Source organism: Sorex araneus, chromosome 5 (genome assembly GCF_027595985.1).
Source record: "Sorex araneus isolate mSorAra2 chromosome 5, mSorAra2.pri, whole genome shotgun sequence".
Lineage (NCBI taxonomy): Eukaryota > Metazoa > Chordata > Mammalia > Eulipotyphla > Soricidae > Sorex > Sorex araneus.
In genome coordinates, this window is record NC_073306.1 from 165,117,258 (window position 1) to 165,145,223 (window position 27,966).

At 39.0% G+C, this 27,966-nt stretch overlaps 1 protein-coding gene across 9 annotated transcripts in view; it reads left to right on the forward strand.

The window, feature by feature from the left end:
* Window positions 1-898: 898 nt before the first annotated feature.
* The window catches only part of PCDH7 (protocadherin 7), a 440,353-nt gene continuing 413,285 nt past the window's right edge, over window positions 899-27,966 (forward strand). For 8 of the 9 annotated variants that reach the window (XM_055138566.1, XM_055138567.1, XM_055138568.1 and 5 more), the window contains exon 1: window positions 899-4,214. In XM_055138566.1, coding sequence (XP_054994541.1) covers window positions 1,041-4,214 — 3,174 coding nt within the window. In that variant the 5' untranslated portion in view covers window positions 899-1,040. Of the gene's footprint in view, window positions 4,215-10,466; window positions 11,475-27,966 lie in introns of those variants that run through there. The other variant, XM_055138574.1, reaches the window with a different exon arrangement.

Sequence of the window (27,966 nt, forward strand, 5' to 3'; positions counted from 1 at the left end):
GGCACGGACTCTGCGGCGGCGGAGCCAAACTTGGGCACCGCGCGGTGCGCACGGCTCAGCCTTCGCCCCCGCGGGCAAACGGCTGCTGCGGTTGCAGGCGGCGGCTTCGTGACTAATGACCTTGCGCAGAGTTGTTAAGAAAAAAAAAATCATAAAAGAGAAACACGAGCTCTCCGGAGGGTGAGAAGAGACCGACTCTCCGGGTGTCTCTGAAGATGGCTCGGGCTGCTCCTCCGAGGCGCACGGGGGGGATCCGGACGCGGACCGCTCAGTGACGCGAGGGGGGCTCCACGGCGCGGTGCCCGGAGCGACCTGCTGGAGATTTTTTTTTTTTAATCCTGCTGGATCAGTGCACGGGCTACACCCCACTAGCTGAGCGCGGTCGGAGTTGAGACTGGCTTGTTGCTGGCCCCGACAGGCACCCCGCGCGGGAAGCGACTCACGTTTTGCCGGGGCAAGGAGCTGGAGATCTACCGTGAGTGGCGGCAACGGGAATTTGGACTGGAGTAGCCGCGAAGACACAGCGCGCTGGGGCAGAAGGGGGAGGCTGCAGGCTCGCTCCTCGCCGCTTTCCCGGCTCCTCCGTGCGCTCACCCGAGCCGTGCGGGCCCCAGCCGGGAGCCGGGAGCCCGGGATCCTCGGGCCGCCGCTGCGGGAATGACTCTGGGCGGGGGGGCGCCGGGCCGGCGGCGCGCGGTGTCCCGTGAACTGTGAGTAGTGGGACTGGAACGGCGGCCGGCGAGCGGGAGAGTGGCACCCAGTGCATGCATTATCAGACAATAACTTTCGCAAGAAGCCGGCGGCCACAGAAGGAGCATCTCCGGCGGGGCCACCGCCACCGCCACCCCCTCCCTTCCCCGCCCCTGGCGGACTCTGCTCGCAGCCCGGCCCCCCTCCCTCCCTCCTCCTCTCCCTCTCGCTCCTTCCTTTCCCGGAGAGCGGAGAGGACTGAGAGGAGGGCGGGCGGCCGGCCCCGGAGGAGGGGGGCTCCGAGCGGGGACTGTGACTAGAAGGAGCAGTAGCAGCAGCAGCAGGAGAAGATGCTGAGGATGCGGACCACCGGGTGGGCGCGCGGCTGGTGCCTGAGCTGCTGCCTCCTCTTGCCGCTCTCGCTCAGCCTGGCGGCCGCCAAGCAACTCCTCCGGTACCGGCTGGCCGAGGAGGGCCCGGCCGACGTTCGCATCGGCAACGTCGCCTCGGACCTGGGCATCGTGACCGGCTCCGGGGAGGTGACTTTCAGCCTGGAATCGGGTTCGGAGTACCTGAAGATCGACAACCTCACGGGCGAGCTGAGCACGAGCGAGCGGCGCATCGACCGCGAGAAGTTGCCCCAGTGTCAGATGATCTTCGACGAGAACGAGTGCTTCTTGGACTTCGAGGTGTCGGTGATCGGGCCGTCGCAGAGCTGGGTGGACCTGTTCGAGGGTCGGGTCATCGTGCTGGATATCAACGACAACACGCCCACCTTCCCGTCGCCGGTGCTCACGCTCACGGTGGAGGAGAACCGGCCGGTGGGCACGCTCTACTTGCTGCCCACCGCCACCGACCGCGACTTCGGCCGCAACGGCATCGAGCGCTACGAGCTGCTCCAGGAGCCCGGGGGCGGCGGCGGCGGCGAGGGCCGGCGCCCCGGGGCTGCCGACAGCGCCCCCTACCCCGGGGGCGGCGGGAACGGCGGCGGCGGCGGCCCCAAGAGGCGGCTGGACTCGCCCGAGGGCGGCGGCGGCGGCGGCGGCACCAACCCCGGCGGCGGCGGCCGGAGCAGCGTGTTTGAACTGCAGGTGGCCGACACCCCGGATGGCGAGAAGCAGCCGCAGCTGATCGTGAAGGGGGCGCTGGACCGCGAGCAGCGCGACTCGTACGAGCTGACCCTGCGGGTGCGTGACGGCGGCGAGCCGCCCCGCTCCTCGCAGGCCATCCTGCGGGTGCTCATCACCGACGTGAACGACAACAGCCCCCGCTTCGAGAAGAGCGTGTACGAGGCCGACCTGGCGGAGAACAGCGCCCCGGGCACCCCCATCCTGCAGCTGCGGGCCGCCGATCTGGACGTGGGGGTCAACGGGCAGATCGAGTACGTGTTCGGCGCCGCCACCGAGTCGGTGCGGCGGCTGCTACGCCTCGACGAGACCTCGGGCTGGCTCAGCGTCCTGCACCGCATCGACCGCGAGGAGGTCAACCAGCTGCGCTTCACCGTCATGGCCCGCGACCGCGGGCAGCCCCCCAAGACGGACAAGGCCACGGTGGTGCTCAACATCAAGGACGAGAACGACAACGTGCCGTCCATCGAGATCCGCAAGATCGGCCGCATCCCCCTCAAGGACGGGGTGGCCAACGTGGCCGAGGACGTGCTGGTCGACACGCCCATCGCCCTGGTGCAGGTGTCGGACCGAGATCAAGGCGAGAATGGGGTGGTCACCTGCACCGTGGTGGGCGACGTGCCCTTCCAGCTCAAGCCGGCCAGCGACACCGAGGGCGACCAGAACAAGAAGAAGTACTTCCTGCACACTTCGGCCCCGCTGGACTATGAGACCACCCGGGAGTTCAATGTGGTCATCGTGGCGGTGGACTCGGGCAGCCCCAGCCTCTCCAGCAACAATTCCCTGATTGTCAAGGTGGGGGACACCAATGACAACCCGCCCGTCTTCGGCCAGTCCGTGGTAGAAGTGTACTTCCCCGAGAACAACATCCCCGGGGAGAGAGTGGCCACTGTGCTGGCCACCGACGCGGACAGCGGGAAGAACGCAGAGATCGCCTACTCGCTGGACTCCTCCGTGCTGGGGATCTTCACCATCGACCCTGATTCCGGGGACATCCTGGTCAACACCGTGCTGGACCGCGAGCAGACAGACAGGTATGAGTTTAAAGTGAATGCCAAAGACAAAGGCGTGCCTGTGCTGCAGGGCAGCACCAGGGTGATCGTGCAGGTGGCTGACAAGAATGACAATGACCCTAAGTTTATGCAGGACGTCTTTACCTTTTATGTGAAAGAAAACTTACAGCCCAACAGCCCCGTGGGCATGGTCACGGTGATGGATGCTGACAAGGGGCGCAACGCAGAGATGAGCTTGTATATAGAAGAGAACAGTAATATCTTTTCCATTGAAAATGACACTGGGACCATTTACTCCACCATGTCCTTTGACCGGGAACACCAGACCACCTACACGTTCCGAGTCAAAGCTGTGGATGGGGGAGATCCCCCTCGATCGGCCACTGCCACTGTTTCTCTCTTCGTGATGGATGAGAATGACAATGCCCCCACGGTCACCCTTCCAAGAAATATTTCCTACATTTTATTGCCACCTTCGAGTAACATCAGAACAGTAGTAGCTACAGTGCTGGCAACAGACAGTGATGATGGCATCAATGCAGATCTTAACTATAGCATTGTGGGAGGGAATCCCTTCAAGCTCTTTGAGATTGATGCCACTAGTGGTGTGGTTTCCTTAGTGGGCAAACTCACCCAGAAGCATTACGGCTTACACAGGTTGGTGGTGCAAGTGAATGACAGTGGGCAGCCTTCCCAGTCCACCACAACTCTAGTGCATGTGTTTGTCAATGAGAGTGTTTCCAATGCCACCGTGATTGACTCCCAGATAGCCAGAAGTTTGCACACTCCGCTCACCCAGGATATAGCTGGTGACCCCAGCTATGAAATGAGCAAACAGAGACTCAGTATCGTCATCGGGGTGGTAGCTGGAATTATGACGGTGATTCTCATCATCTTAATTGTAGTGATGGCAAGGTACTGCAGGTCCAAAAATAAAAATGGCTATGAAGCAGGCAAAAAAGATCACGAAGACTTTTTTACACCCCAACAGCATGATAAATCTAAAAAGCCTAAAAAAGACAAGAAAAACAAAAAGTCAAAGCAGCCTCTCTACAGCAGCATTGTCACTGTAGAAGCTTCTAAACCAAATGGACAGAGGTATGACAGTGTCAATGAGAAGCTCTCAGACAGCCCCAGCATGGGGCGGTACCGGTCAGTGAATGGTGGGCCTGGCAGTCCTGACCTGGCCAGGCATTACAAATCGAGTTCCCCATTGCCCACTGTCCAGCTTCACCCCCAGTCACCAACTGCAGGAAAAAAACACCAGGCCGTACAAGATCTACCACCAGCCAACACATTTGTGGGAGCAGGAGACAACATTTCGATTGGATCAGATCACTGCTCCGAATACAGCTGTCAAACCAATAACAAGTACAGCAAACAGGTAAGATGTATCCCAGATATATTGAACTATCCCAGAGAGAGCTAAGAGCTCAGAGCCAGAGAATAGTCTGTGAAGCATTGTTTTCTCAGTTTGAAAGCTATTATCTTAAAATGTAATAATGGCAGGGATTGAATGTTATTTCAGCACCTTTCACTTGGTCAAGGCTGCCTCTGCCAGGTGGGCCACTGTAGTCTGCAGCTTAGACCTCTCTTTACCAAACTGCCAAAGCAAACATTCAAAGTAAGCAGTGGTTTGCTCTTCTCTTTGTAGTTCACAGTCATAATTTGTCGTCCTGCACCTTCTGTTTTCTCAGTGACTGTATATATATTGTTTGGATGATTAGCTTTAACTTGCAATTCTTTTTATCTGTGTCTATGGAGTGGAGTAACTGCATCCAGACAGAAAATTTGTGACGTAATTGCAAGCATCTGTGCAAATTGAACACTATAAAAGTTTTAGCTGTGTTATGTATTATGCAAGATTTTATAGCTAAACCAAAGCTGAATCATGCAAATATGGAGCCAAATCTGAGATATTGAAGTATTGATTACTTTGACAAAATTGCAAGTTTAAGATAAATATTTGATGATATGCAAATTTCATGTAAAATTGTATTTTTAATACCTCAGTAGCTGTTGCAGTGAAATTTCTATAAGGATATGTAGCCATCATTTATATTCCTTGTGTTTAGTTTTGTAAGTTTATGAGGGAAAGCAAGTTGCAAGAATCATTCCTTATTTAAGGGGGCAACAAAATGTTCAAGTCTGAGATACTTGGTATGCATTGTGATATATTGAGACTATAAAGATACTATGGGATATTTGATACCTTAGTGAAATGTACTGTAAAACAGTGTTATATATAATGTATGCATATATATGCATATGCATGTGTATATTCTCAGATGTGCTTCCGAAAGTATATAATTCAATTTTGAAAATGTTGCTTGTATGAGACATGTAATATCAAAAAGTTAACTTCCTACATTCACCAAAGTTTGAAACATAGCAGAGAGCATGTTTTGGAAAGTTTTGTGTCTAACACCTTAACAACTTTGCTTATAAAAAAGTTTTTGCAAGAGTGATCTCAAAAAAAGATGTGTATGTGTACCAAATAATATCAAATAATAGCTTTTTTATAAAATATGCTTCATATGTGAAATGTGTAAACAGTATTTAGACATAGGAAGAGTTATATTATAGCCGCATTAAAACATTATTGATGGGATCATAAAGATAGTATTGAAATGAGGATAATTTTGTAGTTTTTATAATTTAAATATCTATCATTCTAAAGAAATGTTTGTCTATAGTAGTTTATTGTGGAAATTTAAATGTGGAAAAATGGAAAATAGATTAATATGCTTTTTTAGCTAAAAAATGAAAACGTAGCTTTGAACTATTTCTTTGAAGTAGAATTCAAATGCAAAGTATGTACCTGTTGTGTTATTGCTTTATCTGGAACTAGAGTCAGATTATTAGTTTATTTTATTTTCTTTACTTGTTGTTTGCTTTGTTTTTGATGCTTTCATCAATTTTGTAATCAAGCACCATTCCAGTTAAAATACCAGTACTTCTTATAAGACTACTTTTAAACCCCTACAATTAGGTTGAGATATGCAGAATTTTCCTTAGAAAATAGCTTGCAAAGAGACCTTCCGACAGAATGTTAATTTTTCATCTGTCATTATAATGGGACTGTTTTCCCTTTGGTTGAATGCCTTTGCATTCTAAATTTTGTCATATCAAACTTTAGAGTGGACATATAAAATGAAACTTTTTATATTTTATACAAGTATTTTTTTATGTCACTTCAGTTTTATTTGACTCATCAAATAGAATTAGATCTATATTCTTGAAAATTTAAGATAGCTAATATCAAGACTGTTGGCATCTGTACAGAAGACCAACCGATATGCCTAAAAATAACCTAATGTATGGTGTTAATCTCTTAACTGAGCAAGGAAATTCATACATCAAAAGAAAAAAACCTGCAGAGTAATTAGAATAAATCATGCAATTTGCTTAAAGTGATTCTGAGAAAACTTGTATGCCTTTGGGAATTCAAAAGATGCAGAGTTTTAACCACAATAAATAGCTGCAATGAATGAAATTGAGACAATGAAATAGAGACAATAAAACACATCACCCTTAATGTAATCAGTAACAGTAATTGATACCTTCATCTCCTCAATATTGCTGTTAGGGGATAAGGGATCCATTTTCAAAGTTGTCTTCTGTTTACACATGACATAATTAGAACGTCTTTTTTTGTTGTTCTGAGTTTTGTTCAACCATAAGTTGATGGCACTCTATTTTTATTTTTAACAAAAATGTCGCCTCACCCTTGACACTACTTCTCAACTGTATTTTATTTAAACATGTGCAAAAGAACACTGATGTTGTTTAAGCTCCTCACCCCACCCCCAACACAAGGCATTAACTCTCTATCTCTCTCTTTAGTTTCTTTATCTCTCTCTGTCTTTCTCTGTCTCTCTGTCTCTATCCCTGTCTCTCTGTCTCTCTCTGTCTCTGTCTCTCTCTGTCTCTCTCTCTCTCCCCTCTCTGTCTCTGTCTCTGTCTCTGTCTCTCTCTCTCTCTCTCTCTCACACACACACACACACACACACGCATGCACACACACACAGGATACTGAACTCATCTATGCAAAGCCTTGAGGATTTCTGTATTTTCAATTCCTTATATTAGAGATGAATTACAATTCTGAGATTTCATTTGATACAATTTATTTAACTTTTGATTTTTCTTCATTGCCGTATGTTAACTTCTTTACTTGTTAAGCAAATAATGTTATAGTGTTCTTATTTTTGTGAGAATTGGATATTTTGAAGTGTTCCCCTTTAGTCCTATTAAGGATATTTTCATAAGTAAAGTAACTTTGTCCAAATAAAAGTTTGTAAATGTGTTCCCACCCCCCCCCCTTTCTTTTTGGTTTGTTACTACAGGCTAGAGACTTTCAAATCCATTTTCTATAGTTACTGTTTGACAGAAAGTAGGTGATTTGTGCTGCAGAGTTGCTGAAATCATTTCTGAAATTCACACGAAAAGAAAACTAGTGGTGTAGCCCAGGTTTTCATAGTTCTGACCTTTGCAGTTCAAAAAAAAGCCTTTGCTCTCAACTAATTAATGTGTTCGTTGAGCAAAAGTGGATCATTGACAATATTAGTGAGAGTTAGTGCTCACCTTTCTATTCCATTCTCCATTTGCTTGGCAAAACAGGGCTTGTTGATTGTTACAGGTTTGTGACCTGGAAGTACAACTGTGCTTTTGTTTTGTAAAATAAAGTCAGAAGCATTCTGTATTGTTTCTATTTATTTTAAATTCCTTGGTGTTGATGCATTTGCTATTTTTAATTTTAAAAGATCCATAGACAGTATGAAGTGATCATATCTTTTTGCTTCTTACTCTCAAGTTGTGTTGAGCTTATCTTAGCCATGCTGTTATTTAGATAATGCTCTGGCAAGTAAATTTTTATTGTATTTTGTAAATGGAAAGTAAAGTACTTTATTTTTGGCAAGAATATTAAAGCTACAGCCTGAATAAACACTAATCTAAAATCCATTTGTACCTGATCCTGAAGTGCTGAAGGAACATTAATGTCAAATCCAGTTACAGGTTCCCTTATGCAAGGAACTGCTGAATGTAGTCTGAGTAACTTTCTCCTTAATTGATCAAATTGTGTTCAATACACTCATCCTATAATAGTAGAAATATAGCCAAAATTACTTACTAAATAACTTACATTTTATTTGCAAATTGATGACGTGCCATCTATTAGAGTCTTAAAAGCTAAAAAATTAAATAAGCAATTTATTTGCGTATGTATAGCATGCATGGATATAAAGCAGTAAAAATGCTTTGCCATGACGATGTCAGCCATAGCTTCCAGTTTAAATTCTTTAAGCATAATTTTTACTGTGTGGTCCTCCAGGCTTTAGCCAAGGATACTTTCAGGATACACAATTAATCTAACTTACTTTGGGATTTCTGTTGCATTTGACTTGATAGCATAGCCAGGATGATGAAAGTTAGGTCAATGACTTTAGTTATCTGCTAAAGCAGTATTACATGGATCTCTGGATGTCTGTGAAAGGAAGAGTGTTCTTATTTGAATATGCAAATTTTATGGAAGTCTTGTTTGACAGGGTTGACCTTATCCCAATTTTATCCTAATGAATGACTTAGATGTAAGACAATAGCCAATTTAAAGATTCCAAGTAAATCATGTAGCTGAATAAATATAGCAAAATCACTCTGATTATCTTTAACTAGAGTACATATTTCATGGGTAGAAAAGAATGTACATGATATGCATCAACAACCTCTTTCACAGTTTCCCTCGTGTTTCTATGATTCTCACTATCGCTCTCTTCACACATATAAACACAGATAAATCAAGGTTCCATATAAGTCAAATGTGGCTTCATGAGTTGGTTCCTACAATAATTCTGATATTCTCATACAAATATGTAAAAATATTTAAATTTTAAATGCATATAGACTAAACACAAGACACCAGAATCAACAACTTAGAGTCTTTTTCTTAATCTAAAGTATTTGAAGTCATCACTTTTAAGGATAAAAATCTAGTTTCCTCAGTTTATAGAAGAGGAGACTTGGCCATAGCCTGAAAAAGCAGTTTGATTAAAATCATATTATCAATGCTACCAGGATTATCAGGATTATGAGGATGACGTGTAGCAGGATTCTAAGTTGGGAGAAGCATTGTTCACTGTTCTTTTCTGCTTGCCAATCTACCCCTAGGGGGAAAATAAGAGTTCTCTAATTTTCTGTTTACATTTCATATAAGTAGCAACAGAGATCTGTTGAAATTTACTTGTGACTTTATAACTATATAGTATACTATAATGACTGAAATTTTTACAAGCCTACATTAAGTTCTATTTTAAACCATAAAAATCTGAGGAAATTATAGTTCATAGTTTAAAGAATTTAAGAATAAATTATTAGCTATTTGACCATTAAGTAAGACCAATTTATGTCATTCATTATAAAACAACAACATGGATTTGATCATATAATCAACAAGTTAATGGATATAATTTCTAATTTTTTCAGAACAACGACAACTCTGTAACCACCAATCGAGCATTGAGTATATTCTAAATTAAACATTTTAAGTGGAGATTTATAAAACCTCTCTATACATCATGTTTGAAACTTCATATTCATTTTAACTGGATCATTTTCACCTCTACATCAATACTGATCATTAGTTTTGGTTCCTAGCCAGCTTTGCATTTGTCACCCTTGTAGATATTCATTGCTGTAGTAGAATCCTTAATACAATTTTTATACCAGTTTTTCCTTAATATTTATTTTTCAGCAAATGTTTTAGAAGAATGTAACATTGCATTATTTTTTAGTTTTGTGACTACCTTGTCCAGGAACTGTCAGTCAAGGGTATTTGAGCTGAAATTTACAAGTTGAGAAAAACATAGTTAATTTCATGAATTTCAAAATGTACCTGAGCTATTTTAAGAAACTAAATATAATGTGATAAAATCATTGTTTCATCAAAGTCACCAATGCTATGATTAGACATTCTAACAGTGTTCCCAAGAGAAGGGTGGTTGTGAAATTTCCGTAGAATTATTTAGTAAAATAATTGTTTTAAATATTTATGTTTAAACTGTACATAATCAGTTTCTAGACTAAGTAAGGCTCCTTGTTCATTTATTTACTATGACTCTATAGGCATAGTAAGATCTGTGCACATATATCTTGAGTCAGCTTTGCTTTTCTATCTTATTTATTTTAAAAGCCCTTAGAATCTTTTTCTAAAGCAGGGACTCTGTTTCGGAACATTACACAGTGCTTTATTTAGCATTAGTGTTGTGGGAGAAATCACATTTCAAGAAGAATTGAGCTGAAACCACTAAAACTAATCTTAATTATCACTTCTGGTGAATTAATGTTTTAAAGGCAGAATAAAGGTTTATTTTCAGGAATGTAGCGATGTTTGTATTGAACTCTAATCCTATGTACAAACAAAAAACTATTAAGGCTTCCGATTAGAATTCTTCTGACAAGTTAACTCCCCCCCCCCACTTCTGCTCATATTTATTATTTACAAACACATAATTTGCAAATAAAAAGTCTCAAACTCCAAATCCTCTACCACTGAATTCCAATTGGGTGTAAAACATTTGCGATAATTTCTTCATTGCATTTTTTTGACGTGTATAAATTTTTATTTTGCTTCTTTCAGATGCGTCTACATCCATACATAACTGTGTTTGGCTGAATTCCACTCTAATATGATGCACCATTATGCACCATATGAGATGACCTTGCTACTTCGAAAGCTGCTGGAGCCTACCCTTGGCCGTGGGGTGTCAGCCAATCACTGCTTCCTCCACTTGTTGTGCATTTGATTTTTTTCTTTCTCATTTCAGAAAGATTAGTATTGAAATAAACGTATAAAGGAAACAGTATTAATAAAGAAATATGTTACTAACAGATATATAAGTATCAGGAATTTTATTCTCAAAGAGGTGGTTAGTAAAAACAAAGTAGAGAAAAAAATATGATCCAAAAGCATGCTTAGGAATATTTTTAAGGTGTTGGCCTTGTGTGAATCAAAGGAAATTAAATCTTTTAACTTTGTCTACACTAAATACCACTTTGAATAAAAATCCTAAATTGATCACTATGTTTGCAGTGTTAAACTAACAACAGCCCATTCGGTCTAGAGTATCCTGCTATTGTGAGGAAGACTGTGCCTTACTCGTGTTGTATGTGTATACCTAATACCACTGTGTGTGTCTGTTTGTGTTGTGAATGCAAGGAGTTGCGGTAATAGTTTTGAAGAATATTTTCTATAGGGGCAGGAGAGATAGTACAGCTGATAGGGTGCTCGCCTTGTATGCAAGCCACCCACTCTGGTGCCATGCTTGGCAGCCCAAATGGTTCCCTTCCCCTCCAGGATGATTCCTGAGTACAGAGTCAGAGGAAAGCCCCGAACACTGTCAAGTGCGCTATATATATGTAGATATATATATTGTGTATATATATATATATACACACACACATAATATATCACTGTATCACTATCATCCCATTGCTCATTGATTTGCTTGATCAAGCACCAGTAACATCATCAGTGTGAGACTTGTTGTTACAGTTTTTGGCATATCAAATACGCCACGGGTAGCTTGCCAGGCTCTGCCATGTGGACGAGATGCTCTCGGAAGCTTGCCAGGCTCACATGTAAACAAATTTTGGTTTTGTTTTATATACATATATATATATATATATTCAATGTTGAAAAATCAATCAATATGTAGAATTTTCAAGGTCTTTACTTTTTCTCTAACAAGGGGATGTTAATTTTTAAGAGAAAATTTACATTCTTTTAGGTATATTTACTAAAGTTACCATCCTTCATATTCAGAAGGAATATGTCACATACTATTTTGATGGATCGTGCTTATGTCCATTTTTTTCCTATTTTATGGCAGATAGCATAAACTAAAGAACTTCTGAGAATTTTAGCTTTTTGAATGTTTTTGAGCGTATGGCTGAAATTTAGTTATAGCTTATCTGTGTCAGAAATTGATTTGGATGATATAATTTTGTTTGTATATTTGTATATTTATGTCTTCATCTGTTATGTTGTATGTGTTTATGTTCCTAAAATAAATATTATATTATATATTTTAATAATTTTATCATATATTACCATATTATCTACACTATTAAAGCTTGCTCCAAGCTTTGAAATACTGATAAAAATGCCAAATCCTCACATTTATATAGTTACTATTAATACAAAACTCTGTAAGAAGAGGAAATAAATAGAACACATGGTGTAATGAGATATAAAATATAATCTAACAGATGTAGATATGTATATATACATAGATTTGGATATATTTATATATTTCAAGATTTAAATTTCGCCAAAAGGAATTTTTTAAACTATTATTGACACTATAATAAAATTCCGGAATAAAGCTTAATTAGTTTTCACTTCTCATTTTGTTTTGAGCAAAATGATGGCAGTAAGAAACCAGTAAAAAGAATTCTTTCTACTTTCTGCTTCTTGGAAAAGTCATTTCTTCATCCCGATTAGTAAATCTCCTTTGAAAAACGATCAATCTTATAACAAATCACATCAACTCAAACACAAACTATAGACAAAATGTGCCATATCTTAAGACAGTTTAATGTAGGGCTGCATGGAAAAGGATAGTTGGGAATGATCTGACAAGAAAGAACACTGGAAACTGTTGGCATACTTAGGTTTGACACATGTCTTTACAGAAGTAGAAAGATAGGAAAGAAAATGGAAAATCTCACCCATAAGAAAGAGTAAATAATATCTTGTACCATCATTCTTTTAGAGGTGTTTGCGTGCATGTACGTGTTCCTGTCCTTGGTTGCTATGTGAAAAATGGATCTTCTGGTAGAAGCCATCGAAAGGGATGAGAACCACCATCTAGGTTGCTGGAGTGGGACATTATGACTTTATGATTATGAACGGAAAACAGTGAATCAAAACAAATAATGCTAGCTTTCCCACTGATTTTACTGAAACAGAATCATCAACAACATACCATCCCCGTACTTTCCCACAGTAGAAAGGTCTTGAAAATTATTAACAATTTAATTATTAAAATTCCTCTGCTTTAATTGTTTTTAAAGGAAAACATCTAAAACTAGTGTGATTGTTTCCTTATCCAGTCACAGATTTCTCTACTTTCTTCTTACCTCCCACTCATCTTTTTCCACCTCATAGGTCATTATTGATATTCTTTCTATAATCAGAATTTTCTATTTGGGAGAGATTGCTTATGGATCAATGGAGACAAAACAAATTACCCTCTACCATATACATTTTACATTCAGTTATTTTATCTTAGCAACAATAAAATAATTTATTCACTATTACAAAAACTAAAGAGGAATGTGAAAATGTTAGAGATTTCTTTTAATATAGTTATTATCAACACTAGTACCGAGTATGCAAAAAGTAGTGAAATTCTGCATCATCCTGAAATTGTATCATAGATTAGAGGCAGAAAAATGGTAGATGATATTTGCATCATCGTCTTAAATTTCAAAGCTTGAGTGTGCTTGCTCATTTGGTCATCATAGCAATATCTATAAAGGAAAGCACAGTTATTATTCCTGAGATGAGGGAACTGAAGTAATGAAAGCTTTTTCAGCTTCTGATAGTGCTATCTTATAAAGTCTTTGATGAAATTTCAGGTCAAAATTAAAAGAAAGCACTGGAGGAAGTTATGAGATTTATCCTTTTAAATGCACTATTTTCAGACTTACACGGGTGAATTTTTTCCAAAAGAATTCCTCAAAACAGACCCTGCTTTACAACCTTTTTTGGTAGTTACACACTTCACTTTATCCAAAACCAATTGCTGTGAGTGTAATTTAGAGTTCTAATTAATTAACCTGTCTTGTAAACAACTCCTTTTGACCCTCACTTTATTTTTAAGGCTATTCAAGGAAAAACTACCAAGTTCCTTTTGAAGAGTCCCACAGTCTAAAACCTCTCTCTGGGAATGATTTTCTATCAGTAACATTGCAAAAACACTTTTCTTTGATGTGTGCGATTGTTCTTATCCATCTAATTTAATAGGGAATGTGCTGATTTTCTATATCTTTACTGCTCCATGCAAGGCTTTGGGTGTAATTAAAGTAATTAGTAGAACAAGGCTTTTAGTTTCACTGAGAGCCGTGCAAAAATAATATATATATATAAAGCGAAGGATATTTGAAACTCTCAAAGATTGGTTCAAAATCGGCCTTGTTCATCAGGGAACTCCTGGTTCTTACTAGAGCACCCAGCATTTAAGATGTTCATAAATATTCAGTAAGCAAATGATAGAAGAATCTGGGTTTTGGCAGTGGGTATCAAAAAAATCCACCTCGGGGATCACAGGAATCCAGTGTGGACACCCTTTATCAGACACTGATAGCCTTCTAATTGTTATTTTCTTTCCTTGCTGGGTAGATGTCTCCGTGATGAAAAGTGACCTGCTGGTTTGTTAGAGACCCTGCCTTCTCTGTGTGCCCTGTGACTTGTTTCAGAGTAAATGAGCAATTCTCTGATTTCCCCTCCTTGCTTGTCTTTGGTGGTGCCGTGAACATAGCTCAAACTCAACTGAAGCAAACGTGGAGGGCAAGGACCAGAGGCTTTGATCACATCTAGATTTATGATGTATTTGGAGTAGAGATGAAGAAGCCTGTGAAGATCAGGGGCTTTAGTATTTCGTGGAAGATCTTTAGCTAAGGACAAAAATGATACTTAGGTTCAAATGTAGCTATGTGTTTCTGTGCTAGTTAATTCACATACTTTCACAGGTGTTAGAGATTCATGATTCAATTCATGCTTGGGGATAATGTCTAAGTTTTCCTTTTATTCTGACTGCTTGTGGCAAGCGTTTTTGTGTGTTTTTGTGTTTTGAGCCACACCTGGCTGTGCTCAGGGCTTACTACTGATTGCAATCAGGGGTTCAGGGGACTATGTTAGGTGCAGGGATTGTGAGGGGAAAATCCAACCATAATTGACAGCATGCAAGGCGTGCAAAACATATCTTACCCTATAGCAAGCTTTATAAAACTAATATATATGTATATATACATATATATATATATATATATATATATATATATTTAACTATTTGGCTGCCACATGCATGGGTGCTCAGGTTTATTCCTGGCTCTGCATTCAGGAATCACTCCTGGTTTTGCTCTGTAGGCCATCTAGGCATGCTGGGGATTAAACCCAAGTGGCCTCACAATGGACTGCCCACTGTTCTGCTCTGGACTGAGCATTTTTTAAGGCAGAACCTCAGCTTTTCTATGAAGAGAGCAAAGACTCAGTCAACTAGGTAAGAGTTCCTTTAGCTAAGGAAAAGTAGAAATAGTAGTAGGTAAATCTGCCCTTACTTGGAAAAAACTGGACTGTAAAATTAGAAATAATTCACAGCCCCAAAGCACTCCTTAGGAGCCCAGATAGTCTAAGGAGCTCCTCTTTTAAATTGCATATGACCTCTGAAGTAGTTCTATTCAGTCCTTGGCACTCCTGGGTATAAATTGCTTTAAGCAGATAACTAGGTCAACACCTCCCTAAAATCAATAGTCCTTAAGAAACAAGGATTTTGATTAGGGCCTTCAGGGAAGATGAGCAGCGTTCAGCAGCTCTGAAGACTGAGAACTCTGTTAAGGCACCAAGTGTGCAACTCCAGCTAAAAGCAATGGAGATAGAGAGAGATTGTATCAGAAAGGGGATACTCAGGCCTGACAAAGCAAAGGCCTGTGGTCTGAATTTGGCCCAGAGCCCCAGGTGACCAGAATAGGATCCCACTAAATGCCAGGGATTCATGATAGCATGATTAGCATCAAAAGGTGGTCACCATCCACTTCCTCCCATTTTCTCAAGGGCTCCCACTTGGTGTTTTCTTTCTAGAATGTCTGACTCACCTTTTCTGTCTTCACTCATTTTTCTGTTCATGTACTTTTTGGGGGAACAAAAGGAAAGAAAAGAAAGAAAACAATAGTGCCCACCTGATGGCAATATACTTGCATCTCTATTAGTAATAATATTGTTTCAATAAATAGTGGCTACATTTTCCCATGTGGCTGATTTTTCAAACTACTGAAGACCTGAGTTCTAAACCTAGTTCAGAAATCTGAATTTTTCCCATCTGTCCCTGCTTCAATTCTGAAGGCATAGGGTAGATTAAGCTACAAAATTTCAAAATGGGAGTTCCCCTTTCCAATTTCTACTTTTTCCTTGTTGGTTCACTCCCCCAGGGTCTCTGGCCAAAAAAAAAAAAAAGTAACAGAGAAAGGCTGCCAGAAAAAAAAGTATTTTCTTGACCACTTGTTTGAAATCTCTAAATTATCTTATTCTGGTAGTTATCTTTCATATCTCTATGGTGAGAAAGGAGAGAAAATAGCTTCTTGCCACAAGGCAAATCATTTAGGGAAGTTTCTCAACAATCTGACATTACCCGGTCAACACTTAGAAAAATAAGGTCCATCACTTTATAACTGCTGTTTCTTCTGCCATGAGCTCTTTCCCGGGAATTTTAGTTTCCCACTTCTTGCCTGATCTTGAACATTAACAACTATCGATTGAGCTCTGTCACTGTTCTAAGGGACCTGATGCATTTCCTCGTGCACTGCCTCAGGAACGTGCGGCTATCACCACTGTCGTACTACGGGAAAACCACAGAAGCTCGCTTACCACAGGGGACTGACACTCCGAGAGGACGAAGCCCTTCCAAGCCTGAGACTCCCTATTAGTATAATAGTTTAATAGCTTAGAATTTCATATTTATATATTTTGGCTTTTGCATGCATATAGACCTAATAAACTATAACCGAACCGATATGTGTTTCCAGTAAGGTCTAAAGGGTCTGGAGTTGTGTGGTAGGACTGGCCGTAACAACACTAGCCACTGTGTTGCATAGAGAACAGGAGAACTTCTTTCTTTTCCCACCGCTCTGAAGTGTAGAAATGCTAGATCAAATTGCAATTTTGTTTCTAATGAAGAGTTCTTTTCCTGCCTTGTCCTCGGCTGCCTCTTAGCTCACAACAGTTCTTCCTCTTTCTGCTATCTTTACCTCTTTTCTTTAGCAAACCGTGTTACCTCTTCTTTAGACACCAAGTCCTATGTGTGATTAATTAGACAATTAACAATTAATTACGATGCATTTGTTTCAACATAATTGTCCCTATAAAGGTACTATCTCCAAATGCATTCACATTTGAAACTGGGCCATCATCTTTGAGGACACACAATTCAGTTCATATAAAAACGGTCCATCCTTGGTCTGAGCAAAAATCGGATCCTCCCTTTGCTCTAAACATAGCAGTAAATTATTATATAAAAGTACAGTGGTAACTTACATGATTATATGCATATTTAATCTTAAATTTCTGTATTTTCAGTATCCAAATCCAAATGAAAAGCAGTAGGAGTTAAATGGGGAAGAAATCAGTTAAGCAGCATATGTTTACTAATCTCTCTTTCCAAGGACAGTGTATAAGGATGTGTATGCATAGAGGTGTAATTGGTCTGATGATATAGGGTGTCTCTGATTTCTCACAATATGGGGAAACTGTCAAGATGTAAAGGCTGGTACCAAAATCTGAGAAGTTCAACATTTATTTTGCATGTTTGCAATAAACTTCACATGGAGACACAAATAAACACAAGCAGAATATGTTTTCCAAAGTATTCTTTTGTAAAGCTATGCCTTTTAATTTTCTTTTTTTTTTTTTTTTTTTTTTTTTTTTTTTTTTTTGCTTTTTTGGGTCACACCTGGCGATGCACAGGGGTTACTCCTGGCTCTGCACTCAGGAATTACCCCTGGCGGTGCTCAGGGGACCATATGGGATGCTGGGATTTGAACCCGGGTCGGCCGCGTGCAAGGCAAACGCCCTACCCGCTGTGCTATCTCTCCAGCCCCGCCTTTTAATTTTCTTAATAAACTTTTAAATTCATGTCACAAGATATACACTGAGTAACTTAGAGACTAGGTACGTATCCATTCCAGTGCAAAAAGAAAATAAAGCTTTTGTTAGGATAATATAGGATAAAATTCTATCCTGTATAAAAACTATATGTACATAAACTATATATATATAAATGAATTTTTTCCTATCGGTCAGAATTTTTAAGCAACAAAGAACAACAGTATTTTCCTAGTAGCCTTTCTAAGCATCTAGAGCTAATTTTACACTGACCTCTGTGTTATGAATGGCAAGTTTTTTTTTTTTCAGAAAAATGGTAATTATTATGGCATAAATTTAATTGTTAAGTTTTCTTTTTATTGGTACATCTAAATTTTCTTCACAGTGCATTTAACTATTGAATTCAGAGAAATTTTAAGTAAAGATATTATTTCTATAAAGCTTAGGGAAAGAAAAAGCAATGTCTGCTTTTGCCAAACCAACACATATTTTGGTTAGGTTTATTAAAATTTCTTTTGTATAAAGGTTGTTTTTTCTTTGGTGGGGTGGTTCATCTGGCAGTGCTCAGGGACTTTTCCCAGCTGCTCTCTGCTGTTTCTCATGACCTTTACTTGGGATCAGGTAATGCCAGAGATAGAACACAGGACCCCAAAATGCAAAGCATGGACTTATGCATTGTGCTTTATTACCAACCATAGTACACAGTTCTTCACTTGATTTTTGATAAAAGTTTTTATCAAAATTTATCAAAAAATTTTCCTTTTGATGAAAGTATAGTGTTTTTCCATGTGTGTATAAAATATGTGCCTATATCCATATACAATGCACACAGATGAGTGGCTATTGAACACCAATTATATTATTGTATATAAAGAACTAATCTAAACATAGGAGAAACATCAGTAACATAAACAGATGTTTATCACTTACCAAATGAAATTTCAATTTCACGAGTCAAAACATATATAATAGTACCTAAGCTTATATTGCAACTTATATTGTATGCTGCATTCTAGGCACTAGTCAACAGAGGAGTTTGCTCATTTAATAAGTATAACAATGCTATGAAGTAATAACTAGATGGTTTATTATCTTGTAGATAGAGAAAGTGTGCACAGTGTTGTTGATTAACTGGTTTATGGTCACACAATCCCTAATGTAACTGAATTGAGATTCAAAGGCAGAGAATCTGGCTACCAAAAACACTTTCTCAAACCATCCTGCATATACACAGTGGAGGGCAAACAACTATTGGATAGCCTCCAGGGTCTAGGAGAATACACTGAATTCACATGCTTTGAATACATCAGGGATATGCCAGGCTTCCTCTTTTAATAATTTTTAGATTCTTGAAATTAGATCATTTGATCCAGCCCTTAATATTAACACCTTAAACTATAATCAAAGTGCAAATTGAAGATTAGCATTACCATACTAGTTGGTTCTTCTCTTTTATCCCACTTCCAACCTTACTTCTCCTTATGAACTTTTCCCTTTGTTATTTGATTTTCTCCTAATTTCATTCATTAAATGAAAAAGTTTGTATAAATTTCATTTATCAAATGCATCCATTTGATGCATGTTATTAATATAAATAGGAAAGTTTATTATGCTTTGGGAATTGCCATTTTATTGAGGACAAAAATTTATTTTGCATAGATGAACTTTATAAGAGTTTTATCTTTTTTGTTTTGCTTTGGGGTATTTTGTTTGTTTTAGGGTCACATGCAGTGTCTATGAATCACTCCTGATGATATTCTGAGGAGATCATGGGGGAATCAAACTGAGGCCAGCTGTATGCCAGTAAAGTGCCTTAACCCCTGGTACCCCTTGCAATCTCCTGCCCCTCCAGAAGATTTTAAAAACTATAAAGCTTTTGTACTTTTTTTAATGTGCCAGCTACTAAAGATTATAAATGAGCAGAAGATGCAAAAGCTCTGATCTCTGCACTAACATCTGTGTGTACACACCTCTGATATTTTTACCTCTATTTTTCTAAGCAGTTATAGCATTTGTAAAAAATTAAAGTTAAATTGACCTTTTTATAAAAGATTTTCTGTAATTTATATTTATTTTCCTGAATTCAGGTGCTTAATGTTAAAGACTCATTTAAAATACAACCTGTATAATCTTAGTTTTTATGTTCACATATTCCTTTCACTATTTAAATGTTTTATCTGCTCTTACAAGACAATTTTTTCAAAAATGATGAAGAGTACCACCAAAGACCATTTGAAGTAAATTTTGAAGTAAACAAAGTGCTAATTGTTTGCTTTGACAGCCTTTTCTTCAGGTACTTTTCATCTTCAGATATTTACTCAACTAGCAGATGTTCTAAAATATGTATCTTTCCAATATAGCTTTTTGTTCTGTCCTTATAATTATAGTATATTGAGATCAGAGTTGATTATATTATTTTGGATGTATATTTTTAAATGAGCTTCAAAACTGGTGAATAAAACTGTTGTTTATAAATTCTGCTTTAAGATTTACTTAAAATTTTGCTTCCTTCGTAATAGTATTAAAATATTGTCTACATTATTACCATCATGCAGTTGGTAAAGTGGTAAGGAACTCAAGTAACCTTTTTTGGGACACATGCCAATTCTCGCAGAGGCAGACAAACCACTTCTTTAACATTCACTTAGAATTTCTATTCCCCAAGAAAACAACATGTCTAATACCAAAATTTGCTGAAAAAGAGTCAACATTGGTTTTGACTTAGTATGTACAACATATACATACATTTGAAAATTACTAGGGCAATAGCATATGAGCAAAGTAGGACATGAGGCACTTTTTTCCCCTTTAGTTAGAAAGCTAATTCAGATTTAATGTCTGAAAATAGACAATTCCCTATGAATCGCTATGCTTCATGTACACATGCAGAAAGGAATGCAATGTGTTTTGCAAAACCACATGGTAAAAAGTTATCAAAAATCCAGGATTCTGTCTATATATTATCATAACTCAAGCAAAAATTTTTCCTGGATGTACCTGCCTACTTACCATTTTAGTCACTGAAACCAGTGGAATTTTTTTTCAGTCCCTAGTAATAAATTATAGGAATATTATAAATACTAAGAAAATATTAACAATGCGTAAACACATGCCTATATCTTCTGGGAAATTCATAGTGATTGATTTTGCTACTCTTCTGGTTTTGTTTGTTTGCCATAAGTAATGAAACTCAGGTCTAGTCCCAGCTCCGTACCCAGGGGACCATGTGCTACCATGGATCAATCCAGAAAAGCATGAACTTCAACCCATTGAGTTATATCTTATTAATTTTTTCCTTTTTATTTAATTACATCACTTAGTTTTGTTATTTTAGGTGAGTGGTAGGGAGGACTCCCGCCAGTGCTCAGGAAACCTCTGGACCCCTCTCAGCAGTTCCTGCTCATACTGGCCAATTGTCTTATTGCTGTAGTCCATAATGTGGTGCTGCTCTGGCCCGGTAATACTCTGGGGCCTCCACGGCTCCACGAGGCTCTACTCAGCAGAGAGGGGGGCAATGCCTTACTCACACGGCCAAGTACAATCTCCAGCCGTTTGAGTTCTCTGCCTGCTCCGTCTTTGGTCATTGATTTTGAACTCTTTAAATGTTCTCTTAGACACGAAAATAATTTTCAATAAAACACAAGGCAGGTGCTATTAATGACAAACAATCTTTTATAATCATAACATGCTCTCTTTAGGCAACTATGTGGTTTGATGGAGAAGTAATTTTGGGTCTTCTCTGGAAGATTCTCATGTATCTCAAACTGAAAGGTATATTTTTTGGCTCTCTCCCCTCTGGAGAAGTCTAGATTCTTAAATATGTAACCCTTCCCTCTCTATTTTGTTCTCTCTTTCACATATCTCCAAATAATAGTGTCTCGGGTCATTAAAAACAAATTTACTGTGTTTTCATTTTTAAATATCATCTATCTCTTAAGTTATTGTTCCTAGTTACTGGATGATGTTTTAACCTGAGTCTTATCCTTGAGTTTTACCCTTGACTAATGTCACCATAGTGCCCTATGTCAGTTAAAAGAATTTTTTTTGCATATTGAAAAAAGTGAGCAGGCATGGCTTGTGAAAAATTCATGTCTATATCATATTTTTCTACTCCACACAGCTTTGTCCCCATATATATAGTACTCTAATTGACCTCAGAAATACTCAGTTCTAAGTTTTAGGTTACAGAGATGTTATGCAATGAAAATGAGAATGATTTATGTGAATTCTAAACAAAAGAGATCTAACAACAGTTATGGCCTTTAATCATTGTGTCGTGAATACATGTGCAACTTACCCTGTATTCAGAGTTGACCTATGCGATGCTTTTTTGATCTCTAACATTAGTGAGGACTGCAAGAGTGCTGCCACTTCAGCTATAATTTTTTGTTTGTTTAATATTAGGAAGGAATTGTTCATTACGGTCTGTTTCTTAAAATGATATATTGAAATGGAGAACAATCCTCACATTTTAAAAGCATAACATCATATAATATGCCTATGCGTTAGTGGGCACAGTCCTGGCTGTGAGGCAGATGCAAATTATATCAGATTTATTTTGGTCTTGATCTCTGATGTAGAGCAGATCACTCAACTTTTCTTAATTTCATTAATCTCAGTACTTAACAATCCATGGGGAAATGAAAGAAAATGCAAAATCAAACAGTGAAGCATTGGCCATTGACGAATATAATTTCTGTTATGTATTATATTAAACAAACTATCTCTGGGGAAAGTATTGAGAGGATTACATACAAATGAAGTAATGATGCCAAAAGCTAAAGCTAAGTATTTACTTAGAAGAATTAGTTTGTTTTTTTGTTTTTCAAGAATATCTTGTTACCAAAATAGAAGAGTTATGTTGTCATTTTATTTCTAGCACTCATCTGCGGAGGAGAATTGTAGACATTATTTTATCACTCTGGGTAGAAGCAGAAGTTCATTATTGAAGAAAGGAGAAAAATATGCTTCAGAACTAGAGAGGAAAGTCTGGGTTTACAAAAGAAAATATAACCAAGAAATTTTCTTAGGGAGTCTAAGGTATGTTTGAGATACTGTTTTGAATCATGTAAGCTGGCTTATTGCTATGTCTTTGTATTTAAAAATTGAAGAAAAATGGGTGGAAGAGAAACTATTTCATCAAAAGCAAAATATACTTTAAAAATAAAAAAAACTAAAGGGAATAGGCATAGAAAGTTTTATTTTTCTGTATTTTCATGACTGCCTATACAGCACTGTAGCACTGTCATCCCATTCTTCATCAATTTGCTCGAGCAAGCACCAGTAACATCTCCATTGTGAGACTTGTTCTTGCTGATTTTGGCATATCAAATATGCCACTGGTAGCTTCCCAGGCTCTTCTGTGTGGTGGGGATACACTAGGTAGCTTGCCGCGCTCTCCGAGAGTAATGGAAGAATCGAACCTGGGTTGGCCATGTGCAAGGCAAAAGCCCTACCCGCTGTACATATGCAGATGCATATGCTCCAATACATACCCCATAAATTTGTAGTTGAACATATCTGGAAAAGAATCAAACTGTATGGGAGATATTAGAGAATAAAACATATATTCTGCATTCCTTCAACCTTTCTCTCTCTCCTCTTTCTCTTTCTCTCTTTTTCTTTCTTTCTATTATAAGTTTCAAAGCAGTTACACATTTAGCTCTGCAAACTGAAGGAAATGATTTAGCAGACATTAGAATTTTGGGTGCACATTGACAATGCTGAAATCTGCTTTCAGAGAAATCAAGTAACCATCTCACGAATTTCATGTTGTGGCAGAAGATGGCAGGAATAAGGGCTATTAGAAAGAGGGCATTCTGAGCTTGGCAAGATTCCTGAGATTTGGATTTGTTAACTAACCAAACCTCCCTGGATGTTTCAGCATTGTCTCCAGCAGTCTGTTGGGGTAGTCTAAAGTGTCCCCCTTTCATTTCCTCGAGGCATCCTGTAAACTTATCCACTTGCTCTAGATTCATTCCTTCCAAACAGACTGAATTTTCAACTGTTTCAGAGAAAGTCAGATGTCAATAAGTATCAACAAGTAGGCAAGCAGTCAATGATAAGAATTTTTAAACGCAGTATTCTGTTTTCATGTTTCTCTGGTTTCATTGAGAAAATTATCACATTTAGGATTTTCTATTTTATCAGCAAGTTTACAGTTACTTGATCACATAACTGTCAGTGAAAGTAAAAATAGAAGTCAGTTTGCCGAAGTTATTCTACAGCAACAGCAACCTTTCTGCATGTAAGAAAGCAAATTCCATAAGACTATGAGAATTGCATGTCCAAATACATTTCCTTCATTTATTTGATGTCAGTTGTCCATGTCTCATTGTAATTGTGGTGTGAAGCAGCATTTATAATTCTTGGGCAGGAGAGAGACTTATAAAGAATTAATTCGGGGGCCAGAAAGATAATACAGTGTGTAGGGTGCTTGCCTTGCAGGCCACCGACTCGGGTTTGATTCCCAGAACCACACGTGGTTTCCTAAGCACTGCTTGGATTGGTGTCTGAGCATAGAGTTAGGGGTAAGCACAGGTAGGTATGGCCCTGATTTTTTTTTTAAATGATACTGTGTGTATTATAGTGTGAACCCTAAGACCATCTTCTAACAAGACAGTCATTTCTAGCAAGGTTGGCAAATGACAATTGCCTCACATGGCACAATGTGGCTTTTAGTTCCTTTTCCATTGTGTGTCAGTCCACACCAATCTGACAACTTTGATCTAAGACCTCTTAGTCCTCTCCTGGGCCCTGAATTGGAATGTCTGATTGGAATCCTTTCTACAGCCCATCCTGCTTTACGTTTCAACAGGCTTTTGATTTTTTTTCTGCACTTCTAATGAAACTTTCTTTGATTTCTTAATACGTGGGGCCAGTTAATGAGCAATTCAGTGAACTTCACTGCTTTTTTAGCCTTGTTGATATTTTTGACCGAAAAAACGAAAACTGAGCTTCTTCACATTCTGAATTCTTCACACTTGGCTCCGGATGAGTAATTTCTTTCAGTAATTTTCTGATGTCAAGCTTTCTTCAAATGGGAACTATTACTATCACTGAGGAGATTGGAAAGAAAAAACAACAACAACAACAACTGAACAGAGGCCACATGCTGGGAAGTGATTTCCGAAAGAGGACTTACATAGATGCTCTTAATCACGGCAACATTACGGGAATGTTTATACTAGCTCAAGGCAACTTCTTCAAAAAACACAATTTATGTAACTCGGAAATTACATTTTCCTAAATATAGAAAGCCATGAAATCTTTTCTTTTTGCAGCATATATTTGTTTTAGCCATCGTTTATAGAAACTGTTCTATTCTTTTCATGTCTTTAGAAATAGGTGATATTTTTAAGATTTTTTATTGTGTTTGTCGTTTTGGCATTTCTGCTAGTGCACTCTCCTTTCTCCCCCGAACACCTCTTATGTGTTCTATTAATACTGGCGTTTGATATCAATTGCCTCTCCGATAACTCTGTTTAAGTGACTGGTTGATGACAAATTCTAAGATATTGCCTCTTTGAGTTATACTCGACTCCTGGAAGATTTTGGAAATACAAAAAGCCCAGTTGTGAGGCTCTCTGATGAAGGGACACATAGAGAAAAACATGTTGACAATATAAGTCTGGCCTGCTATATTTCTATCACTCCTGCTCCTCTTAAATGTGTCAGTCACTTCACAATAGACCTCTAGGCTGAGGGGCTGAGAGGGTGATTCAGTGGTAGAGCACTTGACCTGCATGCCAGAGAGTCTGGGCTAGATTCCCCACACAGAAAAAAAAAGTAAAAAAGAGGAGGAAAAGGAGAAGGGAGAGGAGGTGGAGGAGGAGGAAGAGGAGGAGGAGGAGGAGGAGGAGGAAGTAAAGGAGCAGTAGGATGAGATGGAGGAGGGGAAAGATGAAGGGGAAAGGGAAGGGGAGGAAGAAGAAAGAAAAAATTATGGAGGAGGGAGTCTGATACTCCATTTTTTGTGGGGTGTGACACCAGCGATGCACAGGGGTTACTCCTGGCTGTGCACTCAGAAATTCCTCCTGGCAGTGCTCGGGGGACCATGTGGGATGCTAGGAATCGAACCCAAGTCGGCCACGTGCAAGGCAAACACCCTACCCATTGTGCTATCACTCCAGCCCCTAAACTCCTTATTGATTGACTGTGCCACTAGGTCAAATTCACTCTGTCTATGTAATAAGATTCCCCCTAAAGATATAGTAATCTTTTAATTATTTTTCAAACTTTAGGGTAGTTTGGTAATTTAGGATCTAAAAGCCTCTAGACCAGAGGAAATAAGAGAGTCTAATAACACTAACCAAAAGATTGATGAAGTGTTGCTTTTATCGTTTCTGAAATTTATGAAAAAGGAACAGAAGGCAGAAAGGCTGTATTTTAAACATATCTATTTTTCAGCTTCATGGTAAAAGAGAGCAAAGCCCCCCAAGTTAGGTTATTTATTGGAACAGCAACCAGATTGGTTTTCTAGAATGAGTCATAATGTAACTATCTCTAAGGGTGCTAAGTACTGCCCTTGTGTGTTTAGATTTCCATTTGTGACCCAAGACAATTGTTGATGGTTGCAATATGATTTTAATTGGGGGAAACAAAGTTTATATCACAATGGTATGAGCATACATTTTTAGCAGCAGTAGAGGTGAAAGGAATTAATGAACCCTCCCTTCAAGAAGGCTGATGCGACAGGCTCGCTCACAAAGCACTGTGGAGCTCTGGGGAATTCTTCACATCTATCCTTCAGTAAATAGAAGTGGCTTCTCCAGAGGGTCATGGTTGATCATTGCTAGAAAATAATTCATGTTCTTGGAGATGGAGTTCAGAAGATGTCTCAAATGTGGTTAAGTTTTATGTCCAAATGTATTCTGTATTTCACAGGGGTGTGATTCAGGTCATGTATCCATTTTAATTTGTATGGTACTTCTTTCACAGACAGGTTTTGTCAGCTCTTGCCTCTGAAGACCTGTCTATATTGGCAGCAGATGTCATTTTCACCAATCAGGTCCCATTCCATCCCAGTGAATCCCACCTTTTCATCAACATAGACATTACAAAGATAAAATACTCAACAGTTTGACCTGTCAGGACCATTATAATATCAGCACATACAACATCCGCCTCAGCTCTAAAGGTCTTGCAACAAAAAGGAAAGCAAATTGGTGATTGCTCTGGAAGTAATGTCATAGTGCAGCTGGCTTTGGTTTTGTCACCTCCGTTTCCTTGTTCTTTTTACAGCCAACATTTTTCTGAGTCCTTATTTTCAGCAACTCTTCCTGAAACCTTGCAGAGTCTCTGATTTTCAGTGGTTTGAATTAATACATTTGTTGGGTTATTCTACCTTGCCTCCATGAGTGAAAATTGGCTCTTCAATATGTTGATTAATATTCCTAGCCATTGTTAGTAGGAATTGTAAGTTGAGCTGATGCAATAAATTTTTAGCTAACAATAATTATTTTAACTGAATCTGGCTGATGAAAGAAGAAACTTTGACCTTTCCTTTCCATCATTGTGTTTTTCACCTTTCTTTATTTATTTTCAAATTTTCAATAGCTTGAGTGTACTAAACCTGAAATACTCTTTACTTTTACACTCTGGCTTTAAGAACCTAGTAATCCATGTAATTTTTTATCACATGCTCCTTGATATCACTGTTATAGTTATTTCATTCATGACTCAAAATAAAGCAGTATAATTAATCATTTGAACAAGATACATGATGCATCTATATACTTTAAGTATTTTAATGCATTTTTAAATTATTCTCCATTGCAGAAATTTATATTATGGCTTTTTAAAAGGTATTGGCTAAGCAATCTTTGTGATAAAATGTCTTAATAAACTTTATCTAGTTATATAGTTAATATTGAACTGCATCTTAAAAACTGGGGCATCATAGCACTATGCAACTAAGAAGTTTCAATTCATCATCTATGGATATTACTTTAACCCATTTAACCAAAATTCTCAAGGTATCTTCCAAGCTGGACTTCAGTATCATGTTAATATATTGTTTTCATAGCATGTTGTCATTAACATAGTGCTTTAAAAAAGCATTTGTTATTTAAATTTATTACAATTTAGGAAGTTATAATTGTGTCATAATGTATAATTTGGGGAGACAAACCCACTACACCTCACCATCATCAAAGTGACCAATGACCCTCCACCATGGTCCATAACTTTGGTTATTGTCCCTTCCATGTTATCTGTACCCTCCCATTTGGTGATCCAATGTCAAAAATTTGCCATG